The sequence below is a fragment of the Amphibalanus amphitrite genome, unplaced genomic scaffold, assembly GCF_019059575.1.
Source record: "Amphibalanus amphitrite isolate SeventyFive unplaced genomic scaffold, NRLGWU_Aamphi_draft 001230F_arrow, whole genome shotgun sequence".
In the NCBI taxonomy this organism is placed as follows: Eukaryota; Metazoa; Arthropoda; class Thecostraca; order Balanomorpha; family Balanidae; genus Amphibalanus; species Amphibalanus amphitrite.
The window spans coordinates 109,115-124,648 of record NW_024882723.1 but is presented as its reverse complement, the minus strand read 5'-3'; the positions used below and the strand labels follow the sequence as shown (position 1 = coordinate 124,648).

General features: G+C 45.7%; 1 protein-coding gene across 2 annotated transcripts; it reads left to right on the top strand.

Annotated features, from left to right (window-relative positions):
- Positions 1-15,268, top strand: LOC122371305 (protein jagunal-like). Of its 2 annotated transcripts, none has more exons than XM_043347521.1 (6): positions 1-195; positions 1,521-1,709; positions 11,104-11,245; positions 11,540-11,642; positions 13,560-13,681; positions 14,611-15,268. In XM_043347521.1, the coding sequence occupies exons 2-6, from the start codon at positions 1,621-1,623 to the stop codon at positions 14,737-14,739; spliced, it is 585 nt and encodes a 194-aa protein (XP_043203456.1). In that variant the 5' UTR covers positions 1-195; positions 1,521-1,620; the 3' UTR covers positions 14,740-15,268. The 2 variants fall into 2 exon arrangements, with proteins under 2 accessions (XP_043203456.1, XP_043203455.1); XM_043347520.1 differs by having other exon boundaries at positions 22-50; positions 1,539-1,709.
- The last annotated feature ends 266 nt before the right edge of the window (positions 15,269-15,534 follow it).

Below are 15,534 nucleotides of genomic sequence, written 5' to 3'. Positions count from 1 at the left end.
AATTTGAGCAAGGCCCTTTTTGGGAAGCTGTTTATTTTCGAATTTCGATTGTTTGTGTTAAATTTTGTTATTTACTTGTAAAAAATAACTTTAAGATAATGGAATTTCAGTCAAAGCCTATTGGGCTACATCTGGCCAGCATGAGCACTTGCCAATGCCATTGATTTCATTCACATTCTTCATTCACACTTTTACTACCGTAAAACGGGGCTATAAGGGACAGTGGGGTTATAGGGGACAAATTTCGGGAAAAAGTTTTGAGGGATCTGGGTAATACAGTGAACGAGAAACAAAAGGAAATAGATATATAATATGAAACACTGATGTCTGGACATGCATGCCACATCACCATTTCCAAGATGCTTGTTGTTGTTCTCATGCTATGAGCTTTTGAAAAAAGTGCCAAATTCGCAACAAAATTGTAACCCCGAAAACTTTGCTTGTGGAAACACAACCACGGACTCTGGGACCTTCACAAAGGTATAGTCAATGACCACATGTATCCTGAAGATGCCCATGAAATTACATCCATGTACCCTCCTTGCCTCATCCTCATTTCCGCTTTTTTCTGTTTCAGGTAGATTTTGATGTCAAAACGGGGCTTTAAGGGACACCGTCATTACCAGTCAAAGCGAGGAGTTGAAACAAGGAAAACATATTCGAAAGATGTAATCATGAAAGCTGTGGATGCAGTGAACAGAGGGATGCCTTTCAGGGTAGCTGAGCAGAAGTTTGGGATCCCAAAAAGTGTCATGTAGGCACAATAAGGCACCTGCTACCTGAAAACCGGGCCATCCCACATTCCTTGGAGAGGACAGAGGATGTCCTGTGGTGTACCCCTTCTCAGACATTGTGCAAAAGATCCAAGAACCCAAATACCTCACCAGGGGAATCATGGAAATCAAAGAGGTCAAGGAATACAATGAGTGAGCTGATATCAAACACCTCCAGCTCCAAGGAGCTGCCAGAGACTCTCTGCAGTCTTCTGGTGGATGGTGTTCTGGAGTTCAGAATGGCAGGAGAATGCCTCATTATCAAGTGGTTGTACTCATATCATTTGTGTTTTGATAATAACACATTATTATGTTTCCATATTTGAGTTTCCTTTATGGTATTTATGTTGAAAAAGGAAGTTACCTTTTCCGTCCTCCATTGGAAACTTTGATGGATGCCAATCCATTGTATGTGCACTTAAAAAACAAATATTTTGCACAGGAAAGCAGTAAACATTTTTAAAAACATAGTCTGTGTCCCTTAAAGCCCATTTGATGGTGCTACTAGAGTTTAAAAGGCCATAACAGTGCTCGTCCCTTAAAACCCCGGTGCGGGGCTATAAGGGACAAGCAACAAAAATAAAAAAAAAATTATACATCTATGATACCAATAAAATGCATATTATGCCAAAAGACAGACCTAGTCAAGACCTGAAAAGTGACAAAGTTTGAAGCCTGTGTAAGCAATAACCTTTGAATGACAGGTTGTCAAAGTCAAAACCTGTCCCTTATAGCCCCGTTTTACGGTACCTATCAATCTGAAAGTTGCTGAGCAAGCGAGTGGAACTTGGATCTTGGGATTTATTGTATTTACATAATTGGTTGATTTCACATTAATGAGATCAACATGGAAGCATTGAATGGCCCACCCATCGTAGCTACTGATGGCCGAGACTTCATCCATCGCCAGCGAGTGGCAAGGCAGTATCAGATCAGGTGAGTCTGCAGGGATTGTGTCCCTTGGCTTGGCAGTCTACATTTCCACAGATGTCCCAAGAAAATTCCCACAAGCAATAGTAGTTTAAGCTTAAGTTGTTTGGTTATCTTCCTTCAAGATGGTACCTACCTTGACCTACTTTAGGTAGGTACCTACCTGTTTAGATGCAGATAATCTATCATTGATGCATGTCGGCTTTCCATGCTGCTGTATGTGTCATGCCTTAGCATACATCTTTTTTTGCACAAGTTTTCAAAGATTTTGGCATTAGTTTACAGAAGATCTGATCATCAATTGTTGCGTAGCTGCTAGTAATGTGCAATATCAGAAATTGCAGGTTGCAAGCAGGGGCGGCGGATTCGGGGGCAGGGGGGGCAGCTGCCCCCCCTGGCAAACTCGTGGGGGGGGCAAAAGTATCTTTTTGCCCCCCCCCCCCATAATTTGTGACAAAGCTTAGACAAGAAAGCATATACCTGATTATTCTGTTCGATCATCTGAAGATGTAGCCAGCTGCCAGATGCCCATATACTTTATCATACGTTGCCTTTCTTAAATGGTAAGTGTTCACGTTCAATTGAAGTTTTTCTCTCTTCAACCTAGTTTTGGAGGCATTATAAGCGTCAACGTGACGCAGCGGCAACCCAGGCCTTCAGTGACCGCTTACAGGGGCGACGGCAGAGGAGGCATCGTTCCCTAAGAAACTTTTGGAGGAGGGGCTAACGTATATTCTTGCCCCTCCATAATTTGTGCCCTAAACATGAGGAAAATTTACATAACCTGATATTGCAGCAATGCGCTCCTACAGTTTGTCCAACGGTGCCTTTTGAATATGTGTAAATGCTAACCATTTCCGCTTTATATCATTATTTTTTGTCTTTTCAGATTCGATTTATAGATGTGTGCAAGAGACGCAACTCATACCTTCAGTGGTCGTTTGCGTCTATTTTGTACCTACATAAATGCCAAATCGCAAGCGAGCGGAGACGGAAGGGCTAGCCATTCGCTTGCGGGTAGTTAGGACTGATGAGCGCTCATAATAAGCCACTCCCCTGATTTTTCGAGCGCAACAGTTTCCAGCGCATAAAATGGTAAACGCCGAGGTCGTACACATTGACGACATTGACCAATGCACGGTATGGCACGACACCCAAAGGCCAGTCATCAGAGATCTGCTTTGGGCATTCGGAGGCTTGTGTGGGGCCAGTGTAAAAACTGGATGTTCACAGTTCAATATCCGCTTTATTTCAGTTTTCACTATTAAAAAAGTAAAAATTAATGTTGGAAACTTTTCAGGGTAAGGGCACTGATCATTGGCCCCCTCTGTCTAAAGGCTGACTATATGTAGAATAAAGAGCATCAAACACGAACAGTAGCGGCGGAACACCTTCAATTAAGGGGGGGGGGGGGGCACTGCCGACTTTTGGTCCCACTTTTTCCATGCAACGCCCATAGGGCTAACGTTAAAATGCCAAAATCAAAAGGGGGCACGGTGCCCCGGTGGCCTCCCCGTTCCTCCGCCTATGAACACGAAAGCAGAATCTGAGGCATTTTGGAAAAATGAGTATGCCCCGCAGCGTCCGATAACTACCACCTTCCAGTGGGTCAAGCCAACGGGGTCCAAGTCTATTATGGCACTTACCTAACGATAGCACTAACCTTGTCTCACTTTTTGTTGAAGTCTGTTCCGAATGGTTTCGGCCACAGACTGGCTGCACTGAGGTCGTTTAATATGTGCAACTGTAATGGGGTTGGGAACTCGATTTTTTAAGAATGCATGAAAATGATCAAACTATTTTCACAGAATTTATGGTGCATACCATTGCCTCATAAAATCAATAAGCTGAGAGAAATGGGGGAAGAAAGATAGGAAACTTGTTTTGAAAAGTTCTTGAAAAAAGATGCTCTTGATGCTGTTACGTCACATGTCACCTTCTGCGGTTGACAAATAATGGCGCATCTGGCGCACCACAGATTACATGTTATGCGAACGCGATTAATGGGTGAAAGATGTTGTTTGCTTCACTCTGCCATTCGCGCTGTTTTTAACTTTAAATTATGCTAAAACATTTACGGATGAAATGTTCAGTGTCAAAAATTGATGTGTCTGCCGTGTACTATATTCCCACTTAACATGAGCGCGTGATAAACATTTTATGTACCTCGAATTTTCAAATGATAAAGATGATGAATCGGAGGATGCTGAAAAGCAAAAGCTCATTCCAATATTTGGACTACTTTACGATTAAAATGTTTACATTCCTGTCATCTTATTGATCATTTATTTGTTCTTTTTTATGAAAATAACTTAAGGCGTTGAGAACCGAGGTAATTTCTATCTACCGTGCCTTAAATTACCAGCAACAGCAATCTATCTACGCCCTACGGTGGCAAGGGAGACTGTGAAAGAAGCTTAAGATGGATTCTAAACAATTCTTTTGTGATATACTGAAGGGCAAAGTGCAGAGAACAGCGTACAAGTCCTGTTTTGTGCCAGGCTGTTGCAGTAGCACTTATGAAACTCCGAAAACGATCTTCGTTCATGTCCCGAACAACATTACCCTGTGAGGAGATGATCGTCTGCAATAGCAGGAAGAGCTGATGCAAGTACTTTGAAATCCACTATCAAGTCGGTGCTATTGTTGTAATGATCACTGTGAGGTGAGATATTTTGTGCAAGGGCTGAGTGTAATGCCCAGGAAATGACCTCCATTCGCCCCCTGACCGGTCAGGGTTATAAAATTTGAGTGGATGGCGGTCCGTTTGGGGTTCAGATGTCAATTGTATTTTGTTACTGTCAAACAATACATGTTATGCTGGCAGCGAATGTGTGTAACGTCGTTTTTCGAAACAGAAGTTAGAACTGTAACGGCAGAGTGCTTGCTGGTCTCATCGTAAGTATTGTAAGTGTTGTAAGCAAAAGCATTGTCAATATTGTAAGTGTTGTGAGCATTGATGTATGGTAGATATCACCTCACATGATCTCGGCTCAGATAACCCTCTCCGGTGTCCCTGTCAGTAAATGGCACCTGGATCATTACAGATAAGATAATTTGTCATAATTCTTAAAGAATTGGGTGGTTTTGACTCGTTTACTCGAGGTGCAGGTCGCATTTCAATACTTTTCCATAGGCTTGCAATGTAAAGGTCACGACTCTGACCTAACCTCAGGTCACAGATCAAAAATTCTGAGATATACAAACGACACATACTGCAGGTACTGTTTTGAAGACTTGATGAGAGGAAATAACTTCGTGAAGAACTCAAGCTCTGACGTGTTTGCAAACTTTTCTGAGGTGGGGTCAACAAACCCGCTCTGGTTACCTGACCTGACCTGACCCGGCATTTTTTTTTTTTGCTGAGATGTGCGCAATGAGCATTTAGGAAAAGTCAACAAATATGAGCTGAATGTCTCGCGGCGTTTGGCAATTATACAAGAAAATCCTGAAAGGTCTCCCCGTCCGAAATAGGGTTAATGTGTATATGAAGAGTTGCAGATGCCAAACATACCCAGATCTAAGACTGCAGTTCCTAGCGCCGCTGCAACGTTTTTAAAACAAACATACATAGGACATACAAACATGTTTATTTGCACCTGTTTTGGATAATAGCAACTCATGGCGCCATCACCCGCGATAACTGTTAGGATTTGAGATATATTTTTATTTAGGCCATTAGTTTGGCTGTAATGTTTATTAATATTAGTTGGGCGGAGTTTGGTAGTTTTTTATTTAACTTGTGGTATGTTGTGCTGATTGCGGGTTGTTCAAACCTTTCAAATGTAAGGACCTTATTGAACTCAACCCTACCCCTACACTACCCTACATACGACTGGACGCTTTCCAAGCCCACAAGCATCACGACGCCGAGATGGAATGTAGCCGAGAAATCACCCTCGCCATCTGCTCTAGAGCTAATCGTGTGGGGCGGCGTGTGGGGCGCCGCTTAGCCTATGGGGGTGCACTTCTAGTGGATGGGGGACGGGGGTGCACCTGCACCCCTTTCATATGGAAAGTTACTTCCCTGATTACAGCTCCCCGTATTGCACCTAATCAGGGAACGGCCAGCAAACGAAGGAACGATTTCTGGATGACAGGCGAATAACCGCTCACGCAAGGAGCGGAGCTCCGCCCCGTCCAAAGTGGCCAACAAAGCAGAGACAGAGGCAGCATCACATCTTCCATCAAAGAACTGGTTTCTGGCTTGGAAGATGAGCTCCATCTTTGCATCCGAGTCGGTGCTGTCAGGAATCAGCTGGTCTAATGGAGTGAGAGTAGTGAGACGACTAGCTATTGTATCAGAGCTGCCTGGTCCTCGTAGCATTTGCACCGATTCTTCTCGATCGGACTCTGAATTCTGTCCCTCCTGCGTATTACTTGAGGCATTGCTATGTAGCTAAGTTTTGGCAGAGTTTCATTATCCATGCTTTGCAAACAGTGCCATAACAACGCAGTTAATTAATCACCAAGCTTCTTTGTAAGTCCCAATACAGTTGAATCGCACGCGATTTGAGTGCAAAAATCAAGAAAAGTGCCAACTTGTTCCCGTAAAATATTTTGAATATTGACCTAAAAAATGAGTAATTTCCAGATAAAATAACAGCGAAATCAGTTTTCGCTTGCCAATAAAACTCACAGATATTGAAGCTCCATTATTAAAGGAACATTTTAGTATATGCCATTCTTGATAAAACTTCTTAGCCACGCAATACCAGCGCAAAATAAAGAGACACTGAAAACACAACCAATCACTCCGATTTACCATAGGAAAATACATAGAAAATGTATGTCTCAACTGCGCCAAATATACAGACAGTTATATACCTACATGTGACGTCATGATTAGCCCGACCAATCAGAAGCAAGTTGTTTTCAGCCACAAATAATTAATTTCTGAACTAACTAGGCATTTTTTTAACAAAGTGATTTTAAATTAAATCATTAAAAATTCTGAGCTTTTTTATTTTACCAAAACACACAGAGCATGCAGATAGGTCCCAACCCTATTAAAGCCACCTGACTCCTGAGGCACCCTGACACCAGGCTGAAGCTGGGTTGGAAATGCTTCGTCTTTGCAGATATCACTGGCCGCTGATTCTCGAGTGCCTGAACCGGTAGATGTCGTGGCAAAATTTGGTGTGATAATTTGGACCTTACCGCAGTCAGCGCACCCTAAAGCCTTAATAAAGAAACGCCCTACCCAGAGCTTCTGGATTCTCGTTCCAGTCCACCGTTCCTTCACCCCAGCCCACCGCCACGCTCCCTCACCTCAGCCCTCCGTTCCCAGCTTGACGAGCGTTTGGGCCTTAGCTAAGCCTTGCTGTAGGCTAACTGTGTAAACCCATCGAGACAGCCCGTCTCGGTGAGCTTAGTTGGCGAACTACTGCCTTGGGGAGGGTTTCTGGCGGATCGCTGTCCCAATAGGTTTAGGTGCGACCGACTGTCTCGGAATGTTTGAGCGGTCTCCTCCCGCTGTGAGCTAGTTTCAGTTGATATCTGTCTCAGAAATACTTTTTAAAGGAAGGTTAAACGGAAATCGAACGTAAAATGAACAGAGGAAATGGTAACGAGTTACCCCATTGAAGAATAGCGCTCGCCTACTTTAAAAGGCTTAGAACCGTTCTTCAACATCTAATACCTATGTATGCGATCGGGATTATGGCACAACTTTTCCCATTGGAGCTTTTTTCTAATACAGCAATACGAAAAGCGTTACATCGTCCACTGGCGGATCCAGGGAGCGGGCATTTAAAGTAACTATTTACTCTCCCTCCCCTGGCCCCTGCATCGCCCGAAATAGACAAAACGTACCTTATATTTCCTAATAATAACACTTTTATCAGGATTTTTTTTTTGCTTTATACTGTTCAGCATTAGATCCGTAAGGAATCGAAATCCGAGGAGTTTTTGGATTTTGGACACTTTTTTGGGGGGGGTGGTATGTCCCCTACAGCGTCGAAAACGCCTTTCTGGATCCGCCTATGACATCATCTCGACTGGGATCTTGCCCCCCCCCACACCAAAATCGAATCCGCCGCCACTGGTTGCAAGTTGAGTTTTTAGAGCCTTGGTAGGTTGTAGGTTGAAAGCTGGTAGGTTGTTGGTAGGTTATAGGTTGGTAGGTTGCAGGTAGGTGCAAGTAAGTTGGTAGGGCGAGGTCAGGTTACTTGTTAGGCTGTTTTTTCTTACATTTGTGCAACACATTTCATTTTGGATTCAGGATATCAAATATGTAAGGATCTGCAATATTCATGCTTGAAAAGGGAATAAGACTTATTATTGTAAATATTTACCATAATATCATACCAAGGTCTTTCAAACAAGATGACCTCACCTCAGAAAAAGTTCCAATGCTTGTCATAGCTACACTGAGTGATGGGTCACACTTTGATGTTGTCAGCAATTGATAAGGGCAACAGTATAAAATGTCTAGCACATAATTTGGATATGTGACCTGAGGTCAGGTCAGTTTTGCAACCTCCATTTTAACACGCGCAGTGGAAGGGGGGGCGGATTTCGCCCACCCCTCCTGTTTTTCGCCAATAACTCGCGCTGCAAGCATAATATCAATGTGAAATTTCGGCTACCTGTCCAGAATTTAACTGCGGATCTTCTCGTGCAAGAAGTAAGAAAATCGGCTCACAACTTTTCTAGTAATAGCGGTGTAAAGTCAAACATCCTGCCGCCGCGGCGGCGCGGCGGCGCGGCGGCCGGCGCTAGCCGTTAGGCGCCGCCTGCATTGTAGACTGTGCCGGGGCGGGACGGTTCCGTCTTTACATCGCGCTCCTTACCGCTGATTATATTAGATTCGCATCAAATTCGGTGAGAAGACTGATACATGTACGGGCAATCATATGGTCAAAGAATTTTGAAAATCGGCCGGTAACAACTTGAGTTATGAGTGTGTAAACACAAAATTGTGATTGCCGCGTTTCCCGCGTCCGCCGATCCCGCTTCAGCCGGCGACATCTTACCCTTAGCCGGCTTCTAACTGCCATATTTATTGTTGGATTATCTAGAAATTCACCATACATACTCACAAATGTTTGCTCTTTCGTAAAGTGAAAGATTAAAAAAAATCGGCCGGTAACTCTTTGAGTTATCGGCGTGTAAACGCAAAAAAGTCGCTAATATGGCAGATTTGACCACATTTGACCTCATTTGACCTTGAAGATATTGACCTAGGGTCATGAAATTCACATACAACAGAGTTCCCTATGGCCCCCACCTACCCTCCAAATTTCGTCTTTCTAGCTCCAGTGGGAGCTGAGATCTTAGGGGGGGGGCGACATCCGCCCCCCCCCCCTTCCACTGGGCGTAGTACTCGCAACCCTTCCACTGCGCGTGTTAAGACATTGCAATTGGGAGAAAAATGAAAATTGAAGTGCCTTTTTGGCTGAACATCATTCTAAACAATTTCAGGCACCAATGTACAAGAAAACATGACAACTGAATAAAAAAATGGCACCTGTGACCCCTGCTTATGTCCGTGAAGTCATCTCAGGTCACAAAGGCTTTGCAACAGTTCTTCGCCAATAGCTTTTGATAGAGGCGTGCTAGAGCGATGAAAACACTTCAGATGTGCTTGGTACCATGATACGAATCAGCTGATATGAAACTCACCCTGCGTTCGGAGTCTCTCGGATGACGAAGATTCTACAGGGTGCCCCAGAATTGACCGAACATTTTTAAAAAGAAATTTTGTCCGAAAGGATGAATGGGTTGCCATGGGTCCGGGTGCCCCGCTAAGCAGTGCTTGTAGCGAATGATAGGTACCAGGGACCCGCCACCCTGCCTTGCCCGCGCCCGGCTCACCGGTGATAATTTGGATCGAAAGTTTAACGTGCCGCAGGTAGATGGCGGCACGGTCCTCCCGTGCCGCCATCCCGGGTCATCCCGGGTCTAGCGTGGCCCTCTCGCCAGTTGCCAGCTGGCTTAATATAGGAACGCGGGTCAAACGACGAGGAGCTTCCCGGCCACCAACTCGCTGCCACCGAGTTAGGAGACGGACGCCTTATCCACTAGGCCAAGGGGAGGACCAGGCGGAGATTTTCTGGCTAAAAGTACGATTGCGCTCGATTCTAATTAGATACCTACGAACATTATACCTACTTTTATAAGACATCCTTTACCAATTGAGCTTGGAGACAATTTGTTTTTGGTGACCGGTCACGACTCGAGTCAATTATTATCCAGAGTCAGCAAAGAGTAGACCCTTTCCGTTTTTAGCCTTAGTTGCCAAAAGGCAATCATGGTGAATCAAGTATCGTTCTCAACTTCGTAAACAGACTTTCGGCATAGTTCTTGCTGGAGAGCTCCAGCAGCTCACCTGCAAACAGGTAGGAGTGTGCAAAGCGCAGCTATATCAGCGAGCGAAGCCAGAGAGAGCAAGAGATAACCTGATCGACAAGCCTGGGCGTGACCAAAACGGAGCATGCACCAGTCGTCAAGCTGGTGGCTGCCATGTCATGGACAACAAACGTCACCCATCTACCCAAAAACAAGCTAAACGACAGATCAGGGTCAGCTACAAAACATCAGTCTACTTTTCGACAAATTTTCGACAAGTCTTCGACAAATTTTTGGAATTTAGGGCCTCTCACCGATTAAGGTCTATGCCACAAATTGTCTAATGCACCGGTGCCGCTCATCATAGCAGTCATATTCAGGTGAAGTTGCTTGTCAGTGTAGGGTAAATTTTTGGCTTCACGGAGTTCCTATTATGTGTTTGGATTTGAAAAAGGCATTTAGAAGCATTAGACCGAAAGCAATAAACAAAATAGGAGGGGATAACCCTCCACGCCGTGGACTGGGAGGATAAGTCCCTCCGTCCCCTCCCCTGTGGCGCCGCCCCTGCCTACCGGTCTCTGACCAGTCCGAATTTCATAAGCTGCTGAAGTACCTGAGATCTTATTTGTGTACTGTCGAACTGACGAGCATCAGCATTCAGCATTCTTTTAAAGAATCTTTATTTCTGTTTACTTAGCTCCATTGTGAATTACCGTTAATTGGCAGCTTTTTAAAACATTCATGAGTGATTTTTTTTTTGGTGGGGACGTCCCCCCAGATCCCTCGACGGGGGACGCGTCCTCCCCCCCGTGCCCCCCCCCCGCTTTCGACGCCCATGGATCTGGCTATGTGATGCACAAAAACAAGATTTGGTGCGCAAAGAGCACTGACAATAACCTGAGCTCCATAAATACACATAACTTCCACATAACATTGCGAAATTGGTGCCCAGTGTGTGTGCCTGTTCATGATAGAAATAGAGAGGGAACATAGATCTTATGATAATGGTTTTAGTTCTTGATTGTAAAGGTAGAGGTACAGCTGCATAGGTCCTGACTGTTTCACATTAAAATTTAGATACTGACATTCCCATTTCTATTTGTTCCAGTGCCCGGACAAAATGGAGGCTCAAATTCTGTGTGGCAATGCATTTTTTGTTGTTTCTCATAATGATACTCAAACTGTCATCAGATATTCTGGATAAGCTAGACATTTTCATTTTGGAGATCGAGGAACTCGAGATTCCTCCGGTAAGTAGTTCCGATGCATTGATGTTTTTCTTTGTTATTGCTGTATCTGAAGTAACTACAACTGAAGTAGCTCTTATGGACTGGGGGTCTGTATATACTATGTATATAGTTAAACGACACTTGAAAATCGAATGGTGGAAGAAATCATAAAACGACTCCTTTTGCAATCGCTTTCGATGTTCTATATCCAAAGGTAAATGAATCCCCTTCGGCCTTCTCTGGAAACTGTCTCATTTTGTTTATTTCATTTTGCTGTTTTTTAGGACGATTGACTGATATTTTTGTTTCTTCCAGCCTGTCAAATGGGAGTACATATGGAGCTTCAGCGTTTTATATTCTTTGTGTGCACTTTCTGCTTGCAAGACAAATAGTGTTTTTTATCTACAGATCTACATAGGTAAGTACTTCTTCGGCTTTGTACTTTTCACAAATATCATCCCTAATGCAGAATACCTTCCGAGAAAACCGACTTTGCGATTGCTTCGCACTTTGGATTTCCCATAATCCATCTCTGGCAGCACGCCTTTCCACCAACCAAGCAGCGTTCGTTCGCCTCGCGTTCCAACATAACGGTCTACCCGGCGTCTGCCACCCGTCTGCATCCGCCCGCACCCAGTTCGACATGACAGTGGGCGGGCATGTTACGGGGCCGAGATATGGTGCAGGAGTGGTTTTCCCGTATCTAGGCACCTTCGTCTGCTCACTTAATCGTCATTTTTAGCGAACTGGGGACCGGTAAGGTGTGCTTGGAAACCGATATCAAATATTGTTTTGCTGTGGTTGAAAGGGGTTTGGTTGGTAGCAATGGCTGTGATGTTTCTCTTTGTCCGTTCTGGACGTGGTAATTGTTTTCAAGGATACCATGGACAAGAGAGATATGTTCTGCTACGCCATTTTTCATCACACTTCTATACTATTCTAGGCAATAATATAGCGATTCTGTTTGAAAGTGAAGGTGAAAGATGCACTTCACAACGATTCGGCCATGAATAGGGGCCTGCGTCAAACAGGCCATTTCACACCAATATCGGCTACGAATAAGCAACATTCGCTGAGGCAAAGCAGTGACAATAATTTTCGAGTCCGGATTCGGCGTCTTGAAGCTGTTGGCGACTCCGACTCGACTCGGGCTAGAACCGTCGAGTCCGATCGGTACCGACATCACAAACGTTCTTAGAAAACTATCCTACTATTTTTCAAACCCCAAAATCTCATTGGATCTGTATCAATCGGTCGGAGATTGACGTGGAGGGGCAAGCTGCACCGCTTGCCCCCTATGGCGACGCTAATGCATAGGCTACACAGAACTTGCCCGAGTGACCTCAGCAACCTTGAAAACCGCGGTGGAACAAAACGTTTTACTGTCGGCTGCTTTGTGGCAGCTGCCATTCCACGATTATCAGTCGGCTCGGTTTGTGCAGGGCTTGTAACGCCTTTGTGGTCGGATAAGGGATTAGCCGCTGCCCCGTCATCTGGCCGTCACCTAAGTGCGGATCAGTGTCGGTAACGGTGTGGCGGCCACCGGTAAGGAAGTGCCTTGGCTACAAACGTCCCGCGCCGCGCCGGTCAATGCACGGGGTCGTCGGACATACGGATCTTATCAGGCGCAGAGATGCCTGCGATCTGTGACTGCAGAATATTCTGCGACTACAAATGCGAGCCTAGTTGGAAATCTACGGAGTTACGCGGATATGTGTTGAAGTTATTTTGCATTATGTTGAATAATGTTATAGGTATTAGGTATAACATTAATTTTGTGTATTAATATTGTTATATTGTGTTCGCCTCGCCATGCACTTTGTATGAGAAACTTTCCTGTCGATAGTACGCGAGGAGCACTGTTTTGTGTTCCGCATACAAAAATAAAAGCAATGACAAAATAGTGGGCCAGTTGTGTCATCCTGTATGCTGAGTCTAAGCACTGCGACAATTTCACCGGGATTCCCTATGTATCTGCGTTCTGTTGCAGCTATTTCTGCATATGCATGCTAACAAAACTTCCGTCTCCGGACAACTTCCAGGCGACACTTTTGCACCGTTCATTATGTATGAACTGGACTGACGCAATCCATCGCGGGACGTCCCCATGTCATTCCTCGGCTCCGGAGAGATTTACATGCGCGGCTGGTCGCCCCCCCCCCCCCCGTCGGTCGTCCGAGGACCGTCTGGCACGCTGCTGGCACAGAGGCCAGGTCCGGCCTGACCCGGCACCTGTCCCGGTCCCTCTGTGTCACTGAGACACTCACCCGCTCTGACCCGGCCCCTCTGTGCCACTGAGACACTCCCCCGCCCCGACCCGGCCCCTCTCCGACAGGAGGTATTGCCACGCTGGGCCTGGGGCCGGCGCTGGGTGCGCTCTGCTACTACCTGCCCGACGCGTACCGGTTCGTGTCAGCTGAGACACCCGAGGAGGCGGCTGATGTCCCTATGTGGCAGGTGAGTCAATCACGAGCAGCGCGGCCTCCATCAGGTCATGGTGGCCTGACTGTGGAGAAGGGTGTGGAATGGACGATCGGCGGCGGAAGAGACTGACGAGGGTAGTGACGCGCCAAACAAGTTTGCAGACTATGTGTACCAGTTTTTCGGACACTAATTATCCAGTCGCCTGTTTAGCTCGCGGTGATGTAATGCGGATATTTTTAGCAGACGTATCAGTACCTTTATCTTAGATCAAGGGCTGTTATGCTAATTGAAAGATCGTTAAAGTGATTAATGTCTCGGGTTTTGAAGTTTAAGCTGTTGACAATAAATACCATATGCCTTTTCCGCAAATGAGGCTTTCACAGGAACCTGAATCGCCAATATCCTAAATGTGCTCAACATCAGACGAGTCTCGATGGTCAACATATACATAGCCATCGCAACTTGCCCAAAATGAACCCTAGGAAACGTATAATTGATGTGGTCTCGTTTCCTTTCGCTAAAATCGTTATTGTGATAGGGGTTCGGGACTTGCGTTTAATGCCTATTCAGAAACATTATGTTTGAAATATCAGGGCGCGTTAGTTTCTTTGATTTTTCGTGTCCATAAATGATAGGCGTTTAGAAAGTTTTGATTGTATTATGCAATATGAAGCAGGATCGGAAGACTCCCTCCTCCGAGTACATAAATGGGCACATGCTAGCCTGTTGCGTTTTTAGACGGATGTTTCAACTGGTGACGTTATCGAGAAACTTACTCCGTTTGCCTGGGAATTGATATTCAGTGAATCCTTAAGTGAAGCGATGCTGGTGCCTCGCCATGCCATGATTATATGCATTTGGTGCACCAGGTTGGTGCACCACATTTCGTCAGCTAACTGTCGCGTGGTCTATAGTGACAGCTAGCTCCTCCGTCTCTGTCACGCGCCCATCTGTGTCGGCAGGGTCTTCCGTACAGCATCATCAACCTGGCCTTCCTGCTGCCCGTACTGCAAGTCCACGGGTTCGCTCTCTTCTTCAGCGGCCGGCTTCTGTCGGCTTGGAAGGCTCGCGGTACTAAAAAGACCCAGTGAGGCCCAGTGGGTCTAACTAGCGGCCCCGAGGAATCTCCAGACCCGGCGGCGGGCTGCCGCCCCTCCCCTTCACTGCCACCCAGTGTGCCTTGCTGTTGTTGCGGTGGAGTGCGAGCTTCACGGGTGCTGTTCTGACGCGTTGTTATCACCCACGCTGCTGGTTGCCTCCGTGTGTCTGTGTGTACGCTTTCAGCGTCTCTGTTACGCTAAGTTGAAAACGTGTGGTTTTGCGCTAGTGTGGAACACATGAGTTCAGTTTAGCAGGACAGAGCTGCCAAACGGGCCTGGTGCCATGTCGACTGGGGCTGGTCCCCTAATGACGCTCCCTACTCGAGTTTCCTAGTCACGTGAGCGGTGCGGGCGTCTCCCCCAGGGAGGCCGGTGCTCCCGCCCCTCCTCAACCCACCGAAGGTCGGGGCGTCGAGTCCCTTTACGCGGGACTGAGACGTCGGGACAGTTTTCGAATGCTCCCTGTTGAATACCGTGCATGATGCCTCAGAGTGTCGAACAAACAAACCAAAGTTGTGCAGATGGTGTTTAGCCGGATTACAGGAATATTACAAGCATTGTTTAGAATATTTTTTTTTTTCAAACCACTATTGGAGAAAAGGAGTAACGGCTACTAAATGATTGGTGTCTTACCGTACACATCCAACGACCAAAATCTTGGCTCCGGCTGCATCAATCTTGTAAGCGGTGATCTTCTCGTTGGAGTACCATTTTGCTAATAATCCACATTTTTGTGTTCTTTTTTTCTTTCAAAACTGTTGTAATCCATGCTTTTCAAGTTAGATA